Source organism: Rhinopithecus roxellana, chromosome 6 (genome assembly GCF_007565055.1).
Source record: "Rhinopithecus roxellana isolate Shanxi Qingling chromosome 6, ASM756505v1, whole genome shotgun sequence".
In the NCBI taxonomy this organism is placed as follows: domain Eukaryota; kingdom Metazoa; phylum Chordata; class Mammalia; order Primates; family Cercopithecidae; genus Rhinopithecus; species Rhinopithecus roxellana.
In genome coordinates, this window is record NC_044554.1 from 105,173,182 (window position 1) to 105,196,597 (window position 23,416).

Consider the following 23,416-nt stretch of genomic DNA (forward strand, 5'->3'; position numbering starts at 1 on the left):
ACTGCACTCCAGCCTGGGCCACAGAGCAAGACTCCGTCTCAAAAAAAAAAAAAGAAAGAAAGAAAATCCAAGGTGTTTAAATATAAATAAGAGCAATTTTCACAGCCCCGCGGTGCTGGCCAGCCTCACAGGCACCCGGTGGTTCCACGACCCATCCCAGGCACACGCTCCCCTGGGTGGGTGCCTGGCCAGGGCTCCCCTGTGGCTGGCATGTGGAGACACGTGGGCCCTTCTCCATGTGCCCACGACGGCCACAGCAGGCTCCGAGGAGGCCCAGCCCCAGCCAGCCTGTGTGGACCTCACCAGTCTGTGGCACCCGGAGCTGCTGCCTGTGTCAGGGCCCGGCTGCCCATCACCCTGGTGCCCCTCCCTCCAGCTGCCCAGCCTGGGATCCGTGCGCTGTCTGTCTCCTGAGTCAGGGAGTCTGGCCCACTCATAGCTCCTGTGGGGCCCGTGCAGCCAAGGCCCGGCAGCCACACTCACTCCCTGCCCCACAGTGGCCCCTGGGGCTGATGGCCAGGTGATCCCGGGGTCCCCAGGCTCTTCCGATTGGCTCAGGTGCCCTCTCCTTGGGTGGTGGGCCCACCTGGGTGCCTGGCAGGGCCATTAGGTGCCCTGACCCCCGGGCTGGAGAGAGGATGGGAAATGGGCTCCGAGGGCCTCGCAGGAGGGCTCTCAGGAAAGGCCCCCACCTTTGGCAGGGTTGATGGGTGGGGGGCCCTGTTCTTCCCCAGAGGCCTGGGCAACCTGGGTCCCTAAAGCACCAGCGGCCCAGACCCCTCTACAGGTCCTCCGAAGGGATGAGCATCCGCTTCTCCAGGCTCCGGCTCTTCCTGCCCCCGCCAGAGCTGCCGCCGGGGTGGGTGCCAGGCCTGGGCGCCTCCTGCGTGGCCTGCTGTGTGTAGTGCTGGTAGGCGGGGGAGAAGTTGTGGATGGCGTCCTGCACGATGTCCTGGGGGCTCACTGTCTCCCTGAGGCCACTGGAGATGCTCTGCATGGGTGCCGGGGGTGCTGGGGGAGGGCAGCGTATGAGCCCCACCATCCCCCACTGTGCTCCAGCCCCCACCAGACAAGCCCCCTCAGCCCCGCCTCCCAGGATGCCCAGGGCTGTGGCTCCTGCATGTCCAGCTCTGGCCTCGGCCAGCGGAGGGTGGCCCCAGACCCCTGGACCCCAGCCCAGCTTGCTCCACCCAGCACCAGGCCTGTTCCCAGCCAGACCCCTGCCAAGGACCACGTCCCCTAGAGTTTCCAAGGGGCCCCAAGCAGCAGGGCCCCTTGGCTGGCCTGGGGTGGGCACCCTGGTATCTCCACAATGACTGATGAGAAGCCAGGCAGGCCACAGCCTGTCCCCACCCTAATGGGGGGCATGCCTGGCAGGGGACACCCATCCCCCATCACCATCGGGGTCCGGGCCCACCTGGACCCCACACAGCCCAGGTCCCTGTCCGGAGTCGGATGCCCTTTGGCCATCTCCCTGCCCAGCGAGCTGGCATTCCTGGGCCTCGAGAGTGGCCCGGACACAGACCCGGTGCCCAGGGCAGGACTGTGCGCCCTGGCTGGAAGGCAGAACGTACCTGGCGAGTTCTCCTTCTTCTCTGCATACACCTGGCAGGGGAAGGCATAGCGCAGGGCCACGGAGGCGAACAGCATCTCCACGCAGATGATAAAGTTCTGGTAGCCAGCGGCCAGTGTACCGGCCCCCAGCCTGTTCCCACTGCTGGTCTCCACCTCTGGGATGACCCCGCACCGCTCCAGGACAGCCAGCAGCAGCCCTGCGGATGCCACGGCTGCTCAGCCCCAGCCTCGGATGGGGTCCGCAGGGCAGGAAGAGGCCCCGGACCCCGCAGCGGCTCCTCTGACAGGCGCCGTGACCCCGTCCGTGTGGTCTCGTCCCACCCTGGGAGACTGAGGTTCAGGGGTGCAGGGTGCCTCCAAAGTCGGGGCTCTCAGCACAACAGGTGCTCAGGAGCTCTCCCGGGCCTGCCCTGCCGCTCCAGCCCCAAATCTTGGGCCCGTCCCCAGCTCCTCCCTGTCTGGTGGCCATCCTTCTCTGCCAAGGTGGGCTGTGAGTTCCCTGGCCTGGCCCCAGCAGGGACCGGCACTCAGGAAATGCCGGTGTGGCCTCTGTGCGACCTCTCTCCACTGACCGTGGGCCCAGACCTGCTGGCAGAACCTCCCCACTCCCCCTGTGCCCACAGGCTCTACCCTGGCTTCCAGCTGACCTGTGCTGCCACTGGGGAAACTGAAGCTCGGAGGAGCTGGGGAAGGGGGTGTGAGGTGACCCCAGGCTCTCTGGACTGCAGTCCCCGCCTCGGCAGCATCCCTGCCCCACCTGCCCCACACACCTTGCCAGAACGACAGGAAGATGACGGCTTTGATGGTGAGGAACTTGAGGACAGGTTGGAAGGGCCGCAGGAGCTCCCTGGTGGTGAAGTAGAAGAGGAACAGGGCGTAGAGGGCGAGGCTGACAGAGGCATTGTAGATGAGGGTCACATAGAGGTAGCCACTGCGGACACTGGGACAGACGGGAGCTGTGGTCAGGGCAGCCCCATGACCCCGCCACCCTCCCCACCCTAGAGCCGCCGCCACCGCACCCTCGGCCTGGCTCCCACCCTGAGCTTGGGACCATGGGCCCTGCAGGGATCCTGCCCTGATCTGATCCTCACTTCAGGGCCTGCAGGAGTGCATAGGGAGCTGGGGGTGGCTGGGGGGCCTATGCAGGGGTAGGGCAGGGACACGCACCCGTTCTCCCTACCGGCCCTGCTCCTCCTTGTCCCAGGATCCCATCCTCTGTGCAGGCAGCATCCAGGCTGCCTCTGCCAGAACGCTGCCTCCCAACCCTGTCCACCTAGCCACTGCCTGAAGGTCCTCTCTGTGGTGGACACACAGGTGTTGTTCCCGTGTGAGTGTGTGCACATATGTGTGTGTGCACAGATGTCGTGTGCACATGGTTGGGGTGCATTGTGGTGTGTGTGCACATGTGTGCATGTGAGTGTACGTGTGGTTGTGTGTGCATGGTCTGCACACATGCTGTGTGCATGTGTGAACATGCGATGCACCTGTGTGATGTGTGTGCACAGGTGAAAGCACATGTGTCCGTGTGTGAGCATGTGTGTGGTGGTGGTGAGCATGCGTGTGGATCTTGGCAGGCGTCCTTCCTGTGCCGGGTGGCTGGCTATCTGCTCAGACAAGAGGTCGGGGTGGACCTTGGCCCCGTTGGCCCAGGTGTCTTTAATACCAAGAGTGCTCAAGGCTGGGCGGGGGCTGGGGCCATCACTGCCTGGCCAGAAGCCCTGAGGTCCTCAGCACAGACGCTGGCACAGACGCCAGACTCACCCCGGCCATGTCCTATGAGGGGAGGTCCAGGCCCCCGGCCTTGGCAGGCACTGAGGTCCTTGTGGAGAGGAAGTGGGTACCTGTCTTAGGCGGGGTCCCTAGCACAGCTGGACACCAACCCCGCCTCGTTGGGCCCCATTGCTGGGCCCCGGCCCAGTGCCCACCTCATGCCAGGCACCCCCGAAGCTCCCGCCTTACTTGAGCCCAGCTGGACGCCAAGCCCGCCTTGCTGGGCCCCACTCCCATGCCCCGGGAGACCCAGTGCCCACCTCATGCCAGGTGTCCCCGCAGCTCCCGCCTTACTTGAAGTCCCCGTCGTGGTATCTGCCAAATGCCTGGAGGATGATGGTGGTGACGGCCATGACGGGCTTCACCAGGCAGAACTGCAGCGTGGCCTGGGGGCGACGGCACCCGGTGGGCCTGGGGCCAGGTCCCCCAGGGGCCCAGGAATGGGGGTTGGGGCAGCCAGCAGTGAGCAGCCCCCCGACACTGGGCGGGGTGGCGCTGGGCTGGCCAGGTGGGAGGAGGGCAGGCAGGGCTGGGCGGACCCCCTCACCTGCTTGCAGAAGCGCAGGAACCCGATAGAGTAGGTCATGCCCCGGAGGCAGCAGGTGCCGTAGAAGCAGCTGGACCTGCAGGGACATCCCTGAGCCGGTGCGGGAGAATGCAGCCCCAGTGCCGCCCGGGCTCCCAGTCCCAGGTGTGTGGGGTGTGCGGGCTCTGGGGTGAGAGGCTTACTTGATGGGCTTTCCACGAATCTCAGCCATGATGGCACCCTCGCCTCCCAGGTACTGGAAACACAGGCTCAGGAAGCTGTAAATGACAAAGGCTGCAGGGAGTGCAGAGGGGGACCGGCCGTGAGTCCTGAGCTGCACCGGGACCCCGTGGCGCCCATCTCACCAGGACAGGAGGAGGCTCGGGAGGGGCCGGGCCTGGCAGGTCACACAGCAAGAGGCTCCTGATGGGCCCCCTCCACAGCGGGGCAGCCTGAGAGGGTCAGGGTGCTCCTTCAGGGCCCCGCTTTCACCCCAGGCCAGGGCAGGTCCACCGAGCCCCTCACACGGAGGCTGTGGGGTCATGTGTTCCAGGCCTGCCAGCGCCACTAACCCTGACTATCCTGGCAGCCCCTCCGATAGGGCCCGGGAGAGTGGGGTGCCCTGGGGGCTGGCCACGGAAGTGTGTCCGTGCGTGCAGGCCCCAGGGAGTCTCTCCCTCTGCTCCCCCGACGGATGCCAGCCAGCGCCCACCTTCATAGCAGTCCCGCACGGAGTCAAAGTAGACGTAGTACTGGTGGTCTCCCAGGAGGAGGAGGCTAAGCCAGGAGTCGAAGGCATAAATGGGCACGATGAGGAGCAGGCGGATGATATAACGCTGTTCCTGTGGCACCGTGTAGGAGCGCAGGTGCAGGTAGATCTGGGCGCAGGAAGGTTCGGGTGAGAGCCGGGGCTGCCCGGTACCCCTGCACCAGTCCAGGTGAGCCGGGAAGGAGGTGGGGGTGGGCACAGGAGGGTTCGGGTGAGAGCCGGGCCTGCCCAGTACCCCTGCACCAGCCCAGGTGAGCCGGGAAGGAGGTGGGGGTGGGCGCAGGCCACCAGGCACCTTCTATGTTTGCATTTTCTGGTTTTCTACAATGGGCATCCTTATTACAATTAGATAAAATAAATTATTTGCCTATTGTAATCAGATGCATACTTTTATACTTATTTACTATAAATGTACATATAAGTATGAATGTATAAGTATACGTTAAATAAGTATTTCTGATTACAACTAAAAATAATACACATTTTAAGAATTTACTTTTTATGGCTAGGCGTGGTGACTCACACCTGTAATCCCAGCAGTTTGGGAGGCCAAGGTGGGTGGATCATTTGAGGTCAGGAGTTCAAGACCAGCCGGGCCAACATGGTGAAATATAGTCTCTACTAAATATACAAAAATTAGCCAGGTGTGGCGTGCGCCTGTAATCCCAGCTACTCAAGAGGCTGAGGCGGGAGAATCACTTGAGCCTGGGAGGTGGAGGTTTTGGTGAACCAAGATTGCGCCACTGCACTCCAGTCTGGGCAACAGAGCGAGACCCTGTCTCAAAAAAAAAAAAAAAAATATTTTTTTGAGAAACATGGTCTTGCTCTGTTGCCCAGGCTGGAGTGCAGTGGCACAATCATGGCTCACTGCAGCCTTGAACTCCCGGGCTCTAGTGATCCTCCTACCTCAGCCTGCTGAGTAGCTGGGACTACAGGTGTGCACCACCTTGCCTGGCTAATTTTTGTATTTTTCGTACAGACAGGGTCTCACTGTGTTGTCCAGGCTGGTCTCAAAGTCCTAGGCTCAAGCGATCCTCCTGCCTCTGTCTCCCAAAGTGCTAGGACTACAGACGTGAGCCACTGCACCTGGCCTAAAATTTATTTTTTAAATTGGCAAATCACACTTGTATGCATTTACAGTGTGCAGTGCGATGTCTGATATGTGTGTTTGTGGGGAATGGCTGAGTCAAACCCATTAACATCTCCATTATCTCCCATACTTAGCATTTCTTTGCAGGGAGGACATGTAAAATGTACTCTTTTAGCAATTTTCAAGCATAGAATACATTGTTATTTATAACAGTCACCATGTTGTACAATAGATCTTTTTTTTTTCTGAATAACTTCCTTGGGCATGACTGAGGGTCCTGTTTGTTCCTAGCCTGGGAAAGGGAACGCTCACTCATTCCTTCATACAGCAGGCGTTTCTGGAGCCCAGGTAAGTGTCCAACCCGGGGGACGGGGAGGGGACATGTCCTGGTCTTGGGCTGGGCAGACTCTCAGAAGGCAGGTTGGCTTTTGCTGTGGGGGCATCCAAAAGACGTGCACCCTTTGATTCCTAAGAATTTGTCCCTCCCTGGGGGCCGGGCATGGTGGCCCACGCCTGTAATCTTAGCACTTTGGGAGGCCGAGGTGGGCGGAGTGCCTGAGCTCAGGAGTTCGAGACCAGCCTGGCCAACAGGGCGAACCCCGTCTCTACTAAAAAATACAAAAATTAGCCAGGTGTGGTGGCGGGCGCCTGTAGTCCCAGCTACTTGGGAGGCTGAGGCAGGAGAATGGTGTGAACCCGGGAGGCGGAGCTTGCAGTGAGCTGAGATCCAGTCACTGCACTCCAGCCTGGGTGACAGAGCGAGACTCCGTCTCAAAAAAAAAAAAAAAGGAAAGCCTGGGAAAAAATATGGGTGATTATAATGTTTGCCTTTAAACCTTTCTAGATTTTCCCTGTGTTTATTTATTTGTTTATTTATTTTTCATTATTATTATTATTATTATTATTTTTTATTGAGACAGAGTCTCGCTCTGTTGCTCAGGCTGCAGTGCAGTGGCGCGATCTCAGCTCACTGCAATCTCCGCCTCCTGGGTTCAAGCGATTCTCCTGCCTCAGCCTCCCAAGTAACTGGGATTACAGGCATGCACCACCATGCCTGGCTAATTTTTGTATTTTTAGTAGAGACGGGGTTTCCCCGTGTTGGCCAGGCTGGTCTCAAACTCCTGACCTCAGGTGATCTACCCGCCTTGGCCTCCCACAATGCTGGGGTTACAGGCGTAAGCCACCGTGCCCGACCGATTTTCCATGTTTTCTGTGAGGGCACAACAAAGGGTCCTCCTGTCTGAAAACCCTTTCAGACAGGGTCAGCCGAGCCTGGGAGCTGGGCGCATGGGGGCCCGTGTGGAAGGCTTTCTGGAGGAGATGCGTGAGTGGCGGCGGGCAAACAGAAGCCATGTGCACCTGGCTGCTTGGGGTGCAGCTCAGGGAGTTGGGGGAGGTTGGCGGCAGGAACGGACTCTTATCAGTCACACACTCCCCGCCGGTGCCTGGGAGGAACGGCATGACCACCATCAGGAGACCTCTCTCGGGGCTGGCGCTGCCTGGCTGGGTGACCTTGACAAGCCACTGTCCTCTCCGGCCCTGGTCCTCCCATGTATAAAGCGAGGGGGATCTAGCCACTCTGTGTCCTGCCTGGGACTCCTCACTCAAGGGTGGCTCTGGAGGTGGTCTCAGGGGTGGGACAGGGTCTGAACTCCAGCCCAAGGGGTTTCCATGAGCCCTGTCTTGACCGCGAGGCCCCATGAAGCTGAAGCCACACTGTAGCCGCACACACACAGCTGGTTCCCAGGATTACAGCGCAAAGACGGCCTCCTCCAGGAAGCCCTCTCTGATGGCCTTACAGGAAGGGCCTGCCTCGGCACCACCTCTGCGGCTCTGCACCACCTCTGCGGCTCTGCACCCTCCAGGCCCACATTCGTACACGTCTACCTTGGGTTCTGGTTATCTGGTCATAGCTCACTGCAGCCTTGCACTGGGCTCAAGCGATCCTCCCACCTCAGCCTCCCTAGTAGCTGGGACTACCGGTGCAGGCCCCCATGCCCAGCTAATAAGCAGCTAATCAGCTGTCACGGAGATGCTGCCTCGGAGGCCTGTGGCCATCAGTGTCCCTGCCTGCCAGTCTCCTGATAGCCCCCTGCCCTGGCTCACCTACAGATCCATTCCCTACACCAGTGCCCCGAGCACCCGGGGAGCAGCTCTGCTCTCAGCCCAGCCCTCCACAGCCTTCCTGGGCTCCCAGCACCCCCTGAAAGCTGCCTCCCCCCACTGGGGTCAAGGGCTCTGGACAAACCCCTGCAGCTGTGTGACCCTCGCTGGCCTGTACACGCCTTCCCACCCCACCCCTGCACACACTGCCCTGGCCTCTCTGTGTATCCGAGGCTCTCAGGTGGGTCCCGTCCCTGACCCTCTGCCCTCTCTGCCCACCCCCTACCCTCGGGCACCACTTCTTCCTTGCCCCTGCCTGGTCCTTCCTTGCCACAGCGCCTGGCCGCTTCTCTACCTGGGGGCTGTTCTATTCCCACCTGGGGACTGCTGCGGGTCGGGGGCTGTGTGTGGCTTAGGGCTTGAGGAAGTTGCTTCTCACCTGTCTCCCACACAGGAGTTCCAGTGCCTCCAGCCAAGCTGTGACCTTTGCTCCCCAGCTCCCTACAGAGCAAAGTCCAACCCCCTGCCAACCCCCCACCAGCCTTCTCCAGGGTGCCACACCTCTGGAGGGAGAAGGTCCCTTCCCCTTTTCAACTATGTGAGCTTGGGAAAGACCTCTGGTCTTTCTAAGACTCAGTCTTCTTGTCTGTGAAATGGGACCACACTGCTGACCTCAGGGAGCCGGGTGAGGAGCCTGTGAAATAGCCGGGGATGCCTGGTGGGTGCTCTCCCCTCAGCCTGGCAGAGACCTCCCCATTTTCAGGCCCAGCTCCCACACGCCACGTCCTGGGGAAGCTCATCCCTTCCCCCGTGCCCTGGCCAATCCCATTTCTTTTTTTTTTGAGACGGAGTCTTGCTCTGTCACCCAGGCTGGAGTGCAGTGGCCGGATCTCAGCTCACTGCAAGCTTCTCCTCTCGGGTTTACGCCATTCTCCTGCCTCAGCCTCCTGAGTAGCTGGGACTACAGGCGCCTGCCACCTCGCCCAGCTAGTTTTTTTTTTTTTTTTTTTTTGTATTTTTTAGTAGAGACGGGGTTTCACCGTGTTAGCCAGGATGGTCTCGATCTCCTGACCTCGTGATCCGCCCGTCTCGGCCTCCCAAAGTGCTGGGATTACAGGCTTGAGCCACCGCGCCCGGCTGGCCAATCCCATTTCTGACAGCATCTGTAGCAGCAGCACCCAGCGGGGCCAGGCTGAGCCACGGCCATGTCCCATGGAGACCCGGGTCCTGAAGGAGGCTTGGGGGCTGGAGGGCTTACCTGGTGGCAGGTGAGCACCAGGGCAGTCCACACGAAGATCCCCGAGACGCCTCGGGCCAGCGCGGAGGTGAGGAAGAGCCAGGGCGCCCCCTGGGAGCCGTTCCCCAGGTGGTCCATCTGCGGCCCTGCTGGCACGGCCGGCGGGGGGCTGGGCTGCGGCCAGGTCGCTGACACCAGGGGGACACCGGCTGTCTCCAGGATCCCTGAGACATTACTCATCTGCAGAGGGAGGAAGGACACAACGCCAGGAGGAGTGAGGGCAAAGGTGCCGGCTCCCGGCAGCAGGAAGCAGCCGGGGAGGGAGGAGACAGTGAGAGGCTGAGCCACCCACCAGGCCGCGCCCCCCACAGGGACACCAGCGCCAGGCCCGGCTCCCTCCCTGCTCTGAGCTCAGCCACCCAGGCTTTCCCCATCAGCCACCTGCGACCTGAGGGCCCCACCTCAATTCCCCCTTGTAAAACCAGCTTCCACCTCCAAGTCTCAGGTTTGCAGGGAGCCTGCTGCTTAGGAGACAAAGACTGTCTTCCAGTGGGGTGGAAGAGGGGAACCCCTGCCGCCCTGCCTGCCTGGGAGGTCTGGGGAGCAGGCGCAGACCAGCACTGCCTGCCCCGGCAGAAGGTGTACAACCACCCCCATGGGAGGAGCGGCCCTCACTGGCTCCCCGGGACCTGCCCGCCCGCCTGGGAGCCCGGCTGTGCTGGGGTTCTGGGCAGCCCCAGGCGCCTGTTCTTCCGTCTCCTACAAACCTGCTGGGGCCCTGAGTTCACCCTCTCCCACACTCACAGCCCAGTCCAGCCTCCTCCTCTCCCTCTGGTCTGCGGTCACAGTGCCCGGCTCTACCTTTGCTGGCAGGAAGCACCTGGCCCAGTCTGGGGAGGCCCGGCCTCCAGGGAAGCCTAGCTGGTCATTCTCATGGCCACATGGCCCCCATTGGTGGCCCCACTGTGGGTGGGGCAAGGCCGGGATCTGAAGGGCTGTGCCAGGCTGGGGCGGGGCGGCCAGTGCCTCATGTCCCCAGTGGCCCGCCTGGGGCCCAGGCTGCAGGCCTGTCCCCTCCCACGGCTGACACTCTATCCTCCTGTTTGCTGGGTGGCAGCTGGCTCCCAGGAACCTGCTGACCGCCTGGCGCCCTCACCTGCCTGTGCCAGACGGCCAGGCAGTTGCCACCCGGCGGGGACAGGTGGGAGAGGTCTGTGGCAGGCCAAGGAGGGCCAGGCTGCAGGAGCAGGAGTGGAGAGCTAATGGTACAGGGTTTCTCTTGGAGGGTGACGGGGTCCCGAAATGAGGTAGAGGCGGCAGCGCACAGCACTGCGGATGGACTTACTGACACCGAATTGTTCACTTAAACCTGGGTAAACTGATGCTATGTGAATGTCATCTGAATTAAAAAAATAAATCCGTGCCCCAAGAGGTGTGTTGAAAACATTCAAGTTTTCTGGACTGGGCGCGGTACCTCACGCCTGTCATCCGAACACTTTGGCAGGCCAAGGAGAGCGATCACTTGAGGTCAGGAGTTCGAGACCAGCCTGGCCAACATGGTGAAACCCCGTCTCTACCAAATATACAAAAATTAGCCAGGTGTGGTGGCACGCACCTGTAGTTCCAGCTACTCAAGAGTCTGAGGCAGGAGAATCGCTTGAACTCAGGAGGCGGAGGCTGCAGTCAGCTGAGCTCATACCACTGCACTCCAGCCCGGGGACAGAGGGAGACTCTGTCTCAAAAAAAAGAAAGGAAATATTTCTAGTCTTTGTGTGTCAAGGCAGGATGCGAGGAGTGACAGCACAGTCCCCAGACCCTTCGGGGTCTGACAAGGGGTTGGGGGTCCTGAGGGTCCCTGTCACCCCCATGCAGAGGCCCCTGTGGAAAAAAACCTCACCCACCCCAGCTCCTGGGAGAGGGACGTGGGCCCTCAGTCCACCTCTTGTCCTGTTCTGGTTACGCTTGGGCTCATGCCACCAGGGCCACCATTACCAAGTCCTGCTCCGTGCCCGCAACAGATCCACATGCTCCTTGTCCTTCGTGTCTCCTACCCTCCCACAGTACTGGGCAACAGGGCTCAAGGGGTTGAGCCTGGAATGACTGGAGCCACTGTTCTCCTTTTATTTTTAATTTATTTCTTTTTTGAGACAGAGTCTCACTCAGTCGCCAGGCTGGAGTGCAGTGGCATGATCTCCGCTCACTGCAACCTCCGCCTCCCAGGTTCAAGTGATTCTCCTGCCTCAGCTTCCCGAGTAGCTGGGATTACAGGCGCCTGCCACCATACCTCGCTAATTTTTGTATTTTTAGTAGAGATGGGATTTTGCCATGTTGGCCAGGCTGGGCTTGAACTCCTGACCTCAGGTGATCTGCCCACCTCAGCCTCCCACAGTGCTGGGATTTTAGGCATGAGCCACCGTGTCCGGCCTGTTCCCCTTTTAGAGATGGGAACGAGGGGCGCATCAATGTGTCCAGCATCCTCGAGGGGTCCGTGAGGGGCCCAGGCTGAGGCCCATCCATCCCTGGAACACCCTGCCTGCTCTCCCCAACCCCTCCACCGACACTGTCCCTCCAGGGAGCCTTTCAGGTGGGGAACAAGCTCAGGAAGTCGTGCCCAGCTCTCAGGCCCGCCGTGCCTGACCTCCCCATCAGTGCCCACCTGGGCCCGGGCCCAGGCCCAGAGCCACAGCGTGCACACCCTGGCTGGGCCTCCCAGAGCCTGCCTGCTCCCCAGGCCGGGACCTTCTGAACCAACCAAACCTGCTGTCCTGCAGCCTCAGGTGTCACCTCCGGAGAGACCATCCCCGCTGTCCCATCACCCTCCTCAGTACGTGTGCGACTTCCCGTCCACCTGTCTTGTGTTTGCTGCTGGTCCTCCCTCTGCGGGAGCTCCAGAACCTAGAGCCGTGCTGGTCCTCCCTCTGCGGGAGCTCCAGAACCTAGAGCCGTGCCCTGTCCATGCTCGGGGCACGGGGGTTGCGGTGGGGGGCTGTCTGGCTGAGGTGGTGGCCCTGTGGGCTAAGGTCTCCCCTTAGCCAGGCAGGGGTGCTGGAAGGCGGTCCCTAACTTCCGTCCAGCTGCGTTCCCGCTGCAGCCACAGGTACACCCCCGGCCTCCCACCCTGCCCTGCAGAGCCCCAGGCAGACGCCTCAGCGCATGCGGATGTCGCCCTCTGGCTGTAAGTGTTGGGATCACCGTCATGGACAACTATGAAGTCAGGATGGCTGGGGGCTTTGTAAGGGTGAAGACTTTGGTGCCTGGGCGTGCACAGAGCTGGAGGGACCGGGAAGTACTTTATCCAACTCGCTCATGCTACAGGTGGGGAAACTGAGGCCCTAGCCCCTGCTTGATTTGCTTCAAGCCCCGGGCCCCTCCCCAGGCTGATGGTGAGAATGGCTGTGCAGACAGCAGGAAACACTGTGGTTAGATGTCAGCAGGACCTTTCTGGCTGCAGCCACCAGAGCCAGGCTTCTGGGAGGGCTGGCTTTGGGGAGGCTCAGGGCTTGGGCCTGGGACACAGATCGAGGGACCTCCAAAGCTCTGCCTTCTGCCAGAGGCAGATCCTCTGTGGGAAAAGGTGGGGTTTTCTCAGAAGGTCAGCTGGGCACCGGGCAGGGAGGCCTGCGGGTCTCCTTGGCCCACAGCTGTGCTGGCGGGGAGTGTGGGTGCAGGGTCTTTGGTGTCAGCCTGAGCTGGTTCATGGCTCCTGAGGGTCCCTGACCCTTAGAAGCCCCTTCAGTCAAGGCTGCCCCCTGCCCTGATGGTGGGGAGCAGGTCCAGCGTGGTTTCCTGGTCGTTCTCACAGCCGCCCTACCCTGGCATGTCCTTGTTTAGCTGCTGCCTCTAGGAAGGTGTCCTGAGAGCCCAGACTCTGGCCCCGAAGCCAGGTGCTCTTGCACACTCAAGGAAATGACTTTGCCTTGGCTGTATCCCTTCTCCCCAGCACTGGGCCTCGCAGGCCTTTTATAAACCTGAAGCTCTGAAAAGAGAGGAGGCCTCTGCCATCTCCACCCACCCTTCCTTCTCCAGCTTTCTGACCACCTCACTCAGAGACATCCTCGGCCCTTGGCCCTTTGTCTTGCCTATGGCCTTGGCCAACTTGGCAGGCGCCTTTGCCTCTCTGGGCCTCTGTTTTCTCATCTGTAAAGTGGGTTTACTGATCCAATCCTGGCCAAAGCAGGATTTGATCAGCGCTGGCCTGCCTGCCCATCTTCTGGGTCACACTCCCCACCCCGCCTGCCTGTCCCCGCCCCTGCTGTCAGTACCCTGGTCCTGGCCCTGGCCCCAACTTTGCTGTCCCACCCCTGCTGTCCCCACCCCGGCTCTGTCTCCATCACCTGCTCCCTGTCTTCTGGGCCACAGTCCCCACCCGGCTGGCCTCTGTCCCTGTCCCTGCTGTCCCCACCCCGGCTCTGTCTCCATCACATCTGCCTCTTTTGTCCCCACATCCAGGCAGACCCAGGCACTACCAGGGTTTCTACCAAATCACTGCCCAAGGTGCCTGATCACTCAGCAAAGCGAACACTCAGGGTTCCTGGGTGTGAACTGCAGCCCTGCCGTTCCCCTGTGTGCACCCCTCAGCCTCCACGTCCCCACCTGGAAAATGGGAGCAGTAATGCCTGCCCTGCAAGGCTGCCGAGTGCACACAGTGAGACCCACAATGCGGGCACACTGTGCTGAACTGTGTGGCTTCCCTCTCTCCCCTACCCAGTGACCACCTGCCTGGACATGTGAGTCCTCCCATTCCTGAGCCCCTGGGATGGGTCCTGCCCTCACCCCCCTGGCTCTCAGCAGGTTCTGGCCCTGCCACTGTCTACGTGTGGCTCCAGGGTCTCCCCAGCAGGTTCCAAGGCTCTCTGAGCCCTGCACTGCAGCCCCCACCTCCCTCCCCTGCCCCCGCCCAGGCCTGGCCCATTCTGGGCACACTGAGGGACAGCCTGGGTGAGAAAGGGTCCCACGGAGCAGCCAGTCCCCTTCCTCCTCCCCAGGGAGGACACCGGCCCCAAGTCCCACAGGGAGTTTGCGGGGGGCCTGGCTGGAGCCTCTCTGCACCCCACGAATGCTGGTGGATCGGTTGGTTCTGACCCCCTTCCACTCCCTGTGGTTCTGAAATGCCACTGAAGTAACTCCTTGAAGAGAGTCACACAGCCCCGAAGGGGGACAAGTGGGGATGGGACCCCGAATCTGAGGCCTGGCGTCTCCCTTACCCTCACCCGTCTCCATCAGGGCCAGCCCTCCTGTGAGGGGCCTGCCTCGTGGGTATCTGGAGCCAGCACAGAGGCTGGATCACCATTCCCAAGCCTCATGGCAGCCCCCCAGGCAGGGACTTGCCGCAGCCCCCAGCAGGTAGAGGGCAGAGCCAGACCACGGCCTTGACCCTCAGCCTGCAGCTGATATGTGCCTGGGTCTGGAGGTGAAGGGTCAGGCCTGGCCAAGGCCTTCACATCCCCAAAGCAGAAGCCGCACTCCCGTCCCACGGCCAGGCGGGCAGACCCCATGGCACTGCCCGGAGAACATGGTTCCCCAAGAGGAAGCGGGTCTTGGCTGAGGGCCCCTTACTCCTCCCGCCCTGGTTGGTCACCGCTGGCTTTAATGAAGGGGGGGACGCCCTGCGGGGAGGTGCCCTGTGGAGAGGTGCCCTGTGAGGAGGTACCCTGCGGGAAGGTGCGGACCCCCTTCCACTCCCTGTGGGGGTTGCAGGGCATTTATGGAGAGCGGGCGGGGCTTCTGCTGCTGACTCTGTTCGGGTTTGAACACAGGTCCCTGCAGTGGTACAGGGCCTGGGACCGCCCCCCGCACACTTCGCCTTGCCCTGGGGTCTGGGGAGGGCTGGTCTCCACATGGTCCTCCCAGCCTCCAGCACAGGACCTCATGCCAGCGTGCGGCCCGTGTCTCGCCGGGGAGGCTCCTGGTGAAGGAAAGAAGGCGAGAAGAGCCGGACGTGCCAGCTCGGGCACCGTGGACCAAGAGTGCTGGTCTTGGGACGTCAGGGGCAGGGCCTGGTCCCCAGGGAGGGGCAGTCGGGAGGTTGACCACTCTGCCATCTGCTCACGGGGCTCTCTGGCTGATCAGGCCTCACCTGGCACTGGTGTCATGGCCTCTGCGCCCAGTCACAGGAGGCGGCAGGGCCGGCTGGGCCTGATTTTCCTGGTGGGGGCTGGACACTGACCAAGCCCATCGCAGGAGAGACCTATCTGCCCAGATCCGGGCGACAGGGCCCTCTGACCATTGTTCACTGTGTCCAGGTGTCTGGAGCTGTGGGGAAGCCGAGAAGCCGCCCAGCCAGTCCCACACCCTGGCCCTGGCACAGCCACCTCCTGCCCTCATAAGAAACCCGGTTGAGGTCCTAGGCACTGCTCCCCAGTTCCGGGCCGGCTGCTCTGCTGGTACCCACCCCCTTAACCCCTGCCTGCCCATCTCTTTGCAGATGCAGACAGGTACGGAGTACCCCCTGCCTGCCTCCTTCACTGTTGGGTGGAACTCGGGGCGCCTGGGAGCTGCCTCCTCAGGGCTGGCTCATTCAGTGTCCCAGGCTGAGCTGCACACCAGGGGGAAGAGGCGACCGGTGGGCACACATCTCAGACACCCGGCTTCCCAGGCCCGCCCCACCCAGTCCCATGGCCCTCCCCTGGGGGCCCTGGCCAGCAGTCCACCGACGCAGCAGCCCCGGGTGTGAGTGGGAGGTGACAGGGATGGGGCTCCACGTCCTCCCAGCTCTGCTTCTGGGATTACCCCGGCTCCTGTCCACGGGCATGGCCTCCTGGGAGCCGAGTGGGGCGGGCAGGCAGTGTGGCCTCCTGGTGATCCACACGCCCCCTCCTCAGTGGGGCCGGGGAGCAGCCCCTACAGCCAGGAGGAGCAGGCCCTGGGCCAGACGCCACAAGCTGGGGCCTGGCACTGGCTGTGTACGGTGTCTGTGACCTCAGGCAGAGCCTGTGCCGGCCTGTGCCTGTCTCCACCGGCACGAGCTATGCGGCAGGTCAGGGTGGCCGGGCCAGGGCCTCAGGTTGGTCTCCCTGTCATCTGCCCTCCCAGGGACACAGGCTGCTGCATGGGAGAGCCAGCCTGGCCAGGCCCTGGGACTCGGAGCTCCACTCTCAGCTGGCCTGGTGACCTGGCAGGCAGGTGCAGCATGGGGGGCCCTTCCCTCAGCTTCTGACTCTCAGCAGTTCTGCTTTGCCTGAGCCCATCAGCCTCAGACCCCGGGGCGGGACCGTCCCAAGGATCTGCTCTCTTCCTCCCATAGGTCTCCTGTCCTGTCCTCTGGGGCCCAGCCCCTGCCTCCCTGCTCCTGTCTCTGGTCCCTCTGTTGCCCCCATCCCCAGAAGTCACCCAGGGCCTGCCTGTACTTGCCTTCACCTGAGGGAGCTGCCAGCCCTGGGTGTGTAAGGGTTGGGGGCACCCTTTCATCTGGAGCCAGGGTGGGGGGTGCTGGTCTGGCCCGGACTTGCCAGGCTGGCCAGAGACCCTGTTTGGCTGGTGTCCAGGTGCCGTCCTGGGGCCCAGCCTCTGGGGTGGAGGTGGGGCATTGGGGAACTGTGATTCTCAGAATTTCAATACATTTTTCTTTTTTTTCCAGGAGCCCCCACCCCATTGAAGTGCAGGGGCTCAGCCTGGACACCACACCCCTCTGGTGTGCACCACACACACACACACACACTCTCGCACTCCCACACCCACGCAGCTCACCTCCCTGCTGGCGCTCAGCCTGTCAGGCAGGTTGGCTGAAGGTCTCCAGGCCTAAGAGGGGCAGCCAAGGCAGGGTGGGCCTGAAGCTCGGCCTCTCGGCCTCTGCTGCCCCCTCCTCACAGCGGCGGGCTGCCTGGGTCTCTGAGAGATGATTACTCCCGAGCACTGGCCTCTCCCCAGACCCAGGAACTCCTCCCGGCCCCACCCCCACCCCACCCAGCCGGCCCTACCTGCCCGGCTACAGCTGGCACAGACCACACCCTCCACCTTCCCCCTGCCTGGATTCTGGGACCCATGTCTGTCCACGTGCCACCCCTGCCTCCTGCCGTCTCAGCGGGTGTGAGCCTAGACCGATCTCCTTGTCCGGTGGAGTTCAGACGTGGGACCACGCGTGGGCTGGGGTCCCGATGCTCCTTCACGACGGACGCAGCCCCTGCCTCCCCCTCCCTTCTTTGGGCCATCACCCCTGAAAAGTCCCATTCGGGAGCCTGAGGGTGTTGGGACATGGCTTGTCACCAAGCTCTGCCCCTGCCCACGCACGCCCGCTACCCGCGTGACTGGGACGCGAGATGCACGCTCCCATGAGCCTGGAAGCTGGGGTCTCTCACCCGGGTGGGGCAGGACGAGCCCCCATTTGATGGGGGAAGCTGAGTCAGGAGCTGCAGGCCCCTGGCTAGTGGGTGGGGGCAGGGCTGGAGCTGCGGTTTGTTCTGCCTTCCTGGGCTGAACCTTGGATGGGGGGTCATGCATGGCCCTGGGCCTCGATCTTCCCACCTGCAAAGTGGCCTCCACGATGCTTCCCCACCTGAGTGGTCGGGGTGAGGTCGGACGGGCAGAGCAGGTGCGTGTCCCAAGTCCTGTCTGCGAGTTCCACGGAATTCTGCTTAGGAACAGCGCGGCTGGCTTCCTTTTTCTTGCAGGCCCCTCTCTCCCTCCCCCGCCTTTCCTTCCAGACCCCAGGCTTCCTCCAGTAACCCCTCCCGTCCTGTGTCCTAAATCCTGCCCAGCCAGGGGCAGCTGACCTCTGCCCTCCTCAGCCTGGCACCCACCTTGCCAGCGAGCAACTCCCAGCCCAGCTTCACATGTTCAGGTGCTGGGGCTTGCAGCTCCATGCAGCCTACTTCGGGGTGTTCTGGGACCCAGGAGAGCAGTCTTCATCAGAACATCCCCAGGTGTGTGCTTCTTTCTTGCTTTTTTTTTTTTTTGGAGACAGGGTCTCGCTGTGTCACCCAGGCTGGAGTGCAGTGGCGTGATCTGGGTTCACTGCAACCTCCCGGGCTCAGGTCATCCTCCCACCTCGGCCTCCCAAAGTGTTGGGATGACAGGCATGGACCTTGTGCCTGGCCTTATTTCTGAAAATGATTCCGAATCCCCAGAGCTCCGGCGCCTCTGGTCTTCTCAGTTGTTTTGGAATTTACGCACGCTCTCGCTGCCTGAGCCGCCCTTCACCACACACCAGATAGGTTTTGTTGTTTTTCTCGCTGTGATGCCAAACTATAAAACCAGCGTGGCAGGGCGCCTCTCTGTCATTTTCACATCATGCCCGTGTCTCTGGTTCATTCCCATCGGTCAGGCCCTCATTCCAGTCACTTACCGGGGTTCCTGTTCCAATTCCAGTCCCAGGCGCTCAACAAGATAGCCGAGGCCGGCTCACTCTGCTGGTCCCCGTGTGCCACTGTCTCCCTCCGCAGGTCATTTGTCATCCGTCTACGTGGGCCCAGGGCTCTGTCAACCCCCTGGAGAAGCCGCTTGAAACGACAGCCAAGAACAGGGCCCACACTGGCTCTTCTTGACCTCCAAGGCCCCCACGTCCGCTTAGGAAAAGGGTGGTGGGGAGATTCCTTCACAGCTGAACAGACAACAGCGCTGGACGTCACACTGTGTGGGTGCAAGGGCATTGCTTTAAAGAGTGAACAGTGTCCACTGTCTTGGCCGCAGACGCTGCCATGGGCCCCGTGTTCATTACTCACAGCGTGCCATCAGTTTCTGGGAGCTGTGATTACAGCTGGATCTCTGGGTGAATGCCACAGGTAGCTTGTCCTCCTAAAGCAGACGGCCCTGGCTGCGACCACGGCCGGCTCCACACAGCTCCTCGCTGGAGCAGGGGCCGCTCCTGAGTCATGAGGTTGGGAGCAGGCCCAGAAAGCAGAGGGCCAGGGCCCTTCCACAGCTGCTGCCATCTGACTTACAGCAGAGGAGCTAGCCAGATGGCGGAGGTGCTTAGCCTCGGTCTGCGTTGTTACCGGCTGCCAGGTGGCTGTGAAGGACCTCGGGAGGGCACGGGGGGGCCACTCTCAATGACACGCCCGTTTCACACCGCCTTTCAAGGCAGGTGGCCGTGGGGCCCTGCACATGACATGGGGCAGAACTGTGTGGACATCCCAGGAGCCTCCAGGCAACCTGCGCGCCCCACTAAGCCTTCATTTCTCCATAGCCTACCTTTATTTTTTTTTAATGAAATTATTTTTTTCCTTTTTTTTTTTTTTTTTTTTTGCGATGGAGTCTTGCTCTGTCGCCCAGGCTGGAGTGCAGTGGCCAGATCTCAGCTCACTGCAAGCGCCGCCTCTGGGGTTTACGCCATTCTCTTGCCTCAGCCTCCCGAGTAGCTGGGACTACAGGCGCCCGCCACCTCACCCGGCTCGTTTTTTTTTATTTTTTAGTAGAGACGGGATTTCACTGTGTTAGCCAGGATGGTCTCGAACTCCTGGGCTCAAGCAATCTGCCTGCCTCAGACTTCCAAAGTGCTGGGATTACAGGCTCCCGCCTCCACACCTGGCTTTTTGTACTTTTAGTAGAGATGGGGTTTCATCATGTTGGCTAAGCTGGTCTTGAACTCCTGACCTCAGGTAATCTGCCTGTCTCAGCCTCCCAAAGTGTTTGGGATTACAGGCGTGAGCCACCGCGTCCAGTCTCCATGGCCTACCTTTGAAGGGCAGTCGTGAGGGCCCATTTAGACAGGACAGGCCTCCCAGGCTTGGCTCTCAGGAGCCAACGCTCTCCCGAAAACAGAGTGCTGCACCAGACCTGCAGCCACGGAGGCAAAGCCGACCTTGGCCTTGCCAAGAACCATTTCCCTGGCGCAGTGGCCTCATGCCTGTAATCCCAGCACTTTGGGAGGCCGAGGCAGGCAGGTCACCTGAGGTCAGGAGTTCGAGACCAACCTGAACATGATGAAACCCCATGTCTACTAAAAATACGCAAATTAGCTGGGTATGGTGGAGTGAGCCTGTAATCCCAGCTACTCAGGAGGCCGAGGCAGAAGACTCACTTGAGCCTAGGAGGCAGAGGTTGTAGTGAGCCGAGATCACGTCACGGCACTCCAGCCTGGGCGACAGAGGGAGACTCCACCTCAAAAAAAGGAAGCCATAAAGGAGAACCACGGGGACTCCTGACTGGGGGACAGGGGCTCCAGGGCACCCTGCAGGGCGATTCTAGCTTCCCTACTCTCCGGGGTGCGGCCTGCTTCTGTGTATGGAAAACATGGGGGGCCACTCACGGGGTGAGGATTGAAAGGGCAGCCCCGCTGGGAAGGGCAGTCCCCCGGCCAGTGAGCAGGGTCCACCGTTATCACTAAGGGACAGGTCAGGAAGCACAAGCCACTGAGCTGCATCCGGACTCACAGTGGAGCCCCGTCCACGCCGTGTCCCCACTGGTCAAATGAGCGAAGCTGTGGCTCTTCAACAAAACTGTCTGGTGTTCATTGGTAGAGACAGCCGTGTATTTAGACAGGCATGTATGTATTTAGATGGGGTCTTGCTCTGTTGCCCAGGCTGGGCTCAAACTCCCAGGCTCAAGTCATCCTCCCCGTCTCAGCCTCCCGAGTAGCTGGGATTCCCGGCATGAGCCACCACACCCAGCAAAAACATGTGACTTTTAGACAAGCGTGAGTAATTATGGCTAATACCGAATGGCTAATACCGAATGGCCAGGCTTCTGCCCGGGTACCTGCTCTAAGATATTAATCTGCTGACGTCACGCCCTGGCCCCTGGTTCAAGGCTGACCCTTGGCGAGCCACCCCTGACAGATCCCCTTCCTCTGGCGGAGATCCTGCAGCTGTCCCGTGCTACCCGCTGGGGCCTCGCTCCTGTGCGGACGGTCCTTCCCTTTTCCTTCCATCGACTCCTTCATGGCCCTTCAAATTGTGGGCTCAGATCCCCCAAGAGGAAGACACCAAATGGGATTCAACGGAGGACTTCATGACGGGCTGGCAGACCTCGATGCCCGCCTGCCCAAGGGAGGCTGGGTGGAAGCCCTGGGCCGGGACTCCTATCTGCCAGGGATGGGTTTGCCTCAGTATCCCCTGGTGTCCCCGCTGCACACAGACACTGGTGGGGGCAGCAGGCCCCTGCAAGGGGTCCTCAAGCATCAGCGCTTCCTCCAGGAAGTCTGGCAGGCCCCCACGTGGGACTCCCCTGCTCTCTTCTTCTCATGCTAAGGTTGCCTGACAGCCGACTGGGCTGTGAACCCGTGGGGCAGGGACAACGGCTGTGGGTGGCCCAGCAGGCACTGGGTGCTCAGCAGGTCCTCAGTTTGCTGAAGGAGTGAGCCCTGGAAGAGCCAGTTTCCTTCTGTCATATCTTTAGCAAACTCACCTTCCAAACTCCTAAGAAATCAGACCAGCATCTGAAACGGCCCCTCCCATTACCTGTCCTCGAGGGTTTCTGGTATTGAGAAAACTGGCCAGGTGCGGTGGCTCATGCCTGGAATCCCAGCACTTTGGGAAGCTGAGGTGGGAGGATCGCTTGAGTTCAGGAGTTCAAGACCTGCCTGGGCAACATAGTGAGACTCCATCTCTACTAAAAATACAAAAATTAGGCGCTCCAGGCCCGAGGCAAGCACCTATAGCCCTGGCTACTCAGGTGGCTTGGCTGAGCACGGCAGGATCGCTTGAACCTGGGAGTCAAGGCTGCAGTGAGCCGAGATTGCACCACTGTGCTCCAGCCTGGGCGACAGAGTGAGACCCTATCTCAAGAAAATAAAGAAAAAGAAAATCGCAGGACTTCAGAAGCCATTAGAAATGACTAGGGGTGGCTGGGCGCAGTGGCTGAAGCCTGTAATCCCAGCACTTTGGGAGACCGAGGCGGGCAGATCACGAGGTCAGGAGATCAAGACCATCCTGGCTAACCCAGTGAAACGCCGTCTCTACTAAAAAATACAAAAAACTAGCCAGGTGACATGGCGGGTGCCTGTAGTCCCAGCTACTCAGGAGGCTGAGGCAGGAGAATGGCGTGAATCCGGGAGGCGGAGCTTGCAGCGAGCTGAGATCTGGCCACTGCACTCTAGCCTGGGCGACAGAGCGAGACTCCGTCTCAAAAAAAAAAAAAAAAGAAATGACTAGGGGTTAGGCTGGGTGCACTGGCTCACACCTGTAATCCCAGCACTTTGGGAGACCGAGGCGGGCAGATCATTTGAGGCCAGGAGTTTAAGACCAGCCTGAACAATATGGTGAAACCCCGTCTCTACTAAAAAATACAAAAAATTAGCCAAACGTGGTGGTGCACGCCTGTAGTTCCAGCCACTCAGGAGGCTGAGTCTCTTTTGAACCTGGGAGGCAGAGGTTGCAGTGGGTTGAGATTGCACCACTGCACTCCAGCCTGGGTAACAGAACGAGACTGTCCCAAAAAAAGAGAAAAAAAAAAAAAAAAAGAAGAAAAAGGAAAGAAATAAGCAGGATGCAGGTCTGTGATCCCAGCACTCCGGGAGCCTGAGGTGGCAGGATCACCTGAGGCCAGGAGTTCTGAGATAAGCCTGGGCAACACAGTGAGACCAGTCTGTATTTAAAAAAAAAAGGGAATATTTCTTTCTAATTCCACAAACACCCTATGCCCCTAAGGTGTTTCTTTACAGGTACCTAAGGCAGTAAACCCCCAGTTCCCTGGAAGGGCCCACTGGGCGCTCACTCCACTCCAGAGCCTTCCTGGTTTCTGTTCTGGGATCCTGTCACCCAACCCAACTCTCCAGTTGCCGCTGTTTCTTGCAAGACTGTCAAGAGTCACGCAGGTCAAAGCTCCGACTTCCAGCTTCAGAAATTCCAACTCGGGCATGATCAGTGAAGCTTCTCTCGCAGCAGCTGGAGGGAGAGCCAGGTGGGACCCAGGCTGCCACTTGTCAGAGGTGTAAATGCCACCCTGAGGCCAACGTCGGCCAACACTGCTCCCCGCAAGACTAAGTCCTGTGCCCTCAGCACAGAAGGACCCCCGCCTACCCCTACATGGAGGTCATGTTCAGCCACACCCCAGCTGCCTACCAGTGAACCCTGGCCACCCACCCCTCCGTGCCCTGCCCTGCCCTGCCGTGCTCCTCCCTCCTAACCTCTGCACACACTGCTCCCTTGACAGAAGCGTCCCCCCTTCCTTGCTATTCAGGATTCAGAGGCCAGCGTCTGTCCCCAGCTGCAGCACAGTAACGGGCACACACAGTAAGATAGTAAGAGATGTCCGCTGATGGCCACCAGGTTCCCAGCAGGCTCAGAGAAGTCATGGGAGGAGGAGCTGCGTGACAGCGTGCACAGGCCCAAGTCTGGGATCCACCTAGTCCCTGGAAACTACGTCTCTCTGCGTTTCTGCCCAACAAGGCCCCCTTCCACATGAAGCCCGTGAAACTGAACTCATGCTGTGCAACTGCAATGCCTCGCTACTGTTAGGGACGATGGTGAAGTA

At 60.6% G+C, this 23,416-nt stretch overlaps 1 protein-coding gene across 4 annotated transcripts; it reads right to left on the minus strand.

Moving 5' to 3' along the window:
* Positions 1-60: 60 nt before the first annotated feature.
* Positions 61-16,913, minus strand: TMEM184A (transmembrane protein 184A). Of its 4 annotated transcripts, none has more exons than XM_010366652.1 (9): positions 16,757-16,913; positions 9,092-9,310; positions 4,584-4,749; positions 4,075-4,165; positions 3,893-3,968; positions 3,640-3,731; positions 2,346-2,515; positions 1,575-1,772; positions 61-1,011 (listed from the first exon to the last, which is right to left on the minus strand). In XM_010366652.1, the coding sequence occupies exons 2-9, from the start codon at positions 9,308-9,310 to the stop codon at positions 782-784; spliced, it is 1,242 nt and encodes a 413-aa protein (XP_010364954.1). In that variant the 5' UTR covers positions 16,757-16,913; the 3' UTR covers positions 61-781. The 4 variants fall into 4 exon arrangements, with proteins under 4 accessions (XP_010364954.1, XP_010364952.1, XP_010364953.1 ...); XM_010366650.2 differs by having other exon boundaries at positions 4,584-4,795; positions 16,757-16,888; XM_010366651.1 differs by lacking the exon at positions 16,757-16,913 and adding an exon at positions 9,875-9,943 and having other exon boundaries at positions 4,584-4,795.
* Positions 16,914-23,416: the final 6,503 nt, after the last annotated feature.

Coding starts and splice junctions, on each gene's coding strand:
- TMEM184A (XM_010366650.2), bottom strand. CDS start 9,303: ATGTCTCAGGGATCCTGGAGACAGCCGGTGTCCCCCTGGTGTCAGCGA. Junction 4,796..9,091: donor TGGTGCTCACCTGCCACCAG/GTAAGCCCTCCA, acceptor GGACTGGTGCAG/GGGTACCGGGCAGCCCCGGC. Junction 1,012..1,574: donor GAAGAAGGAGAACTCGCCAG/GTACGTTCTGCC, acceptor GCCCTCCCCCAG/CACCCCCGGCACCCATGCAG.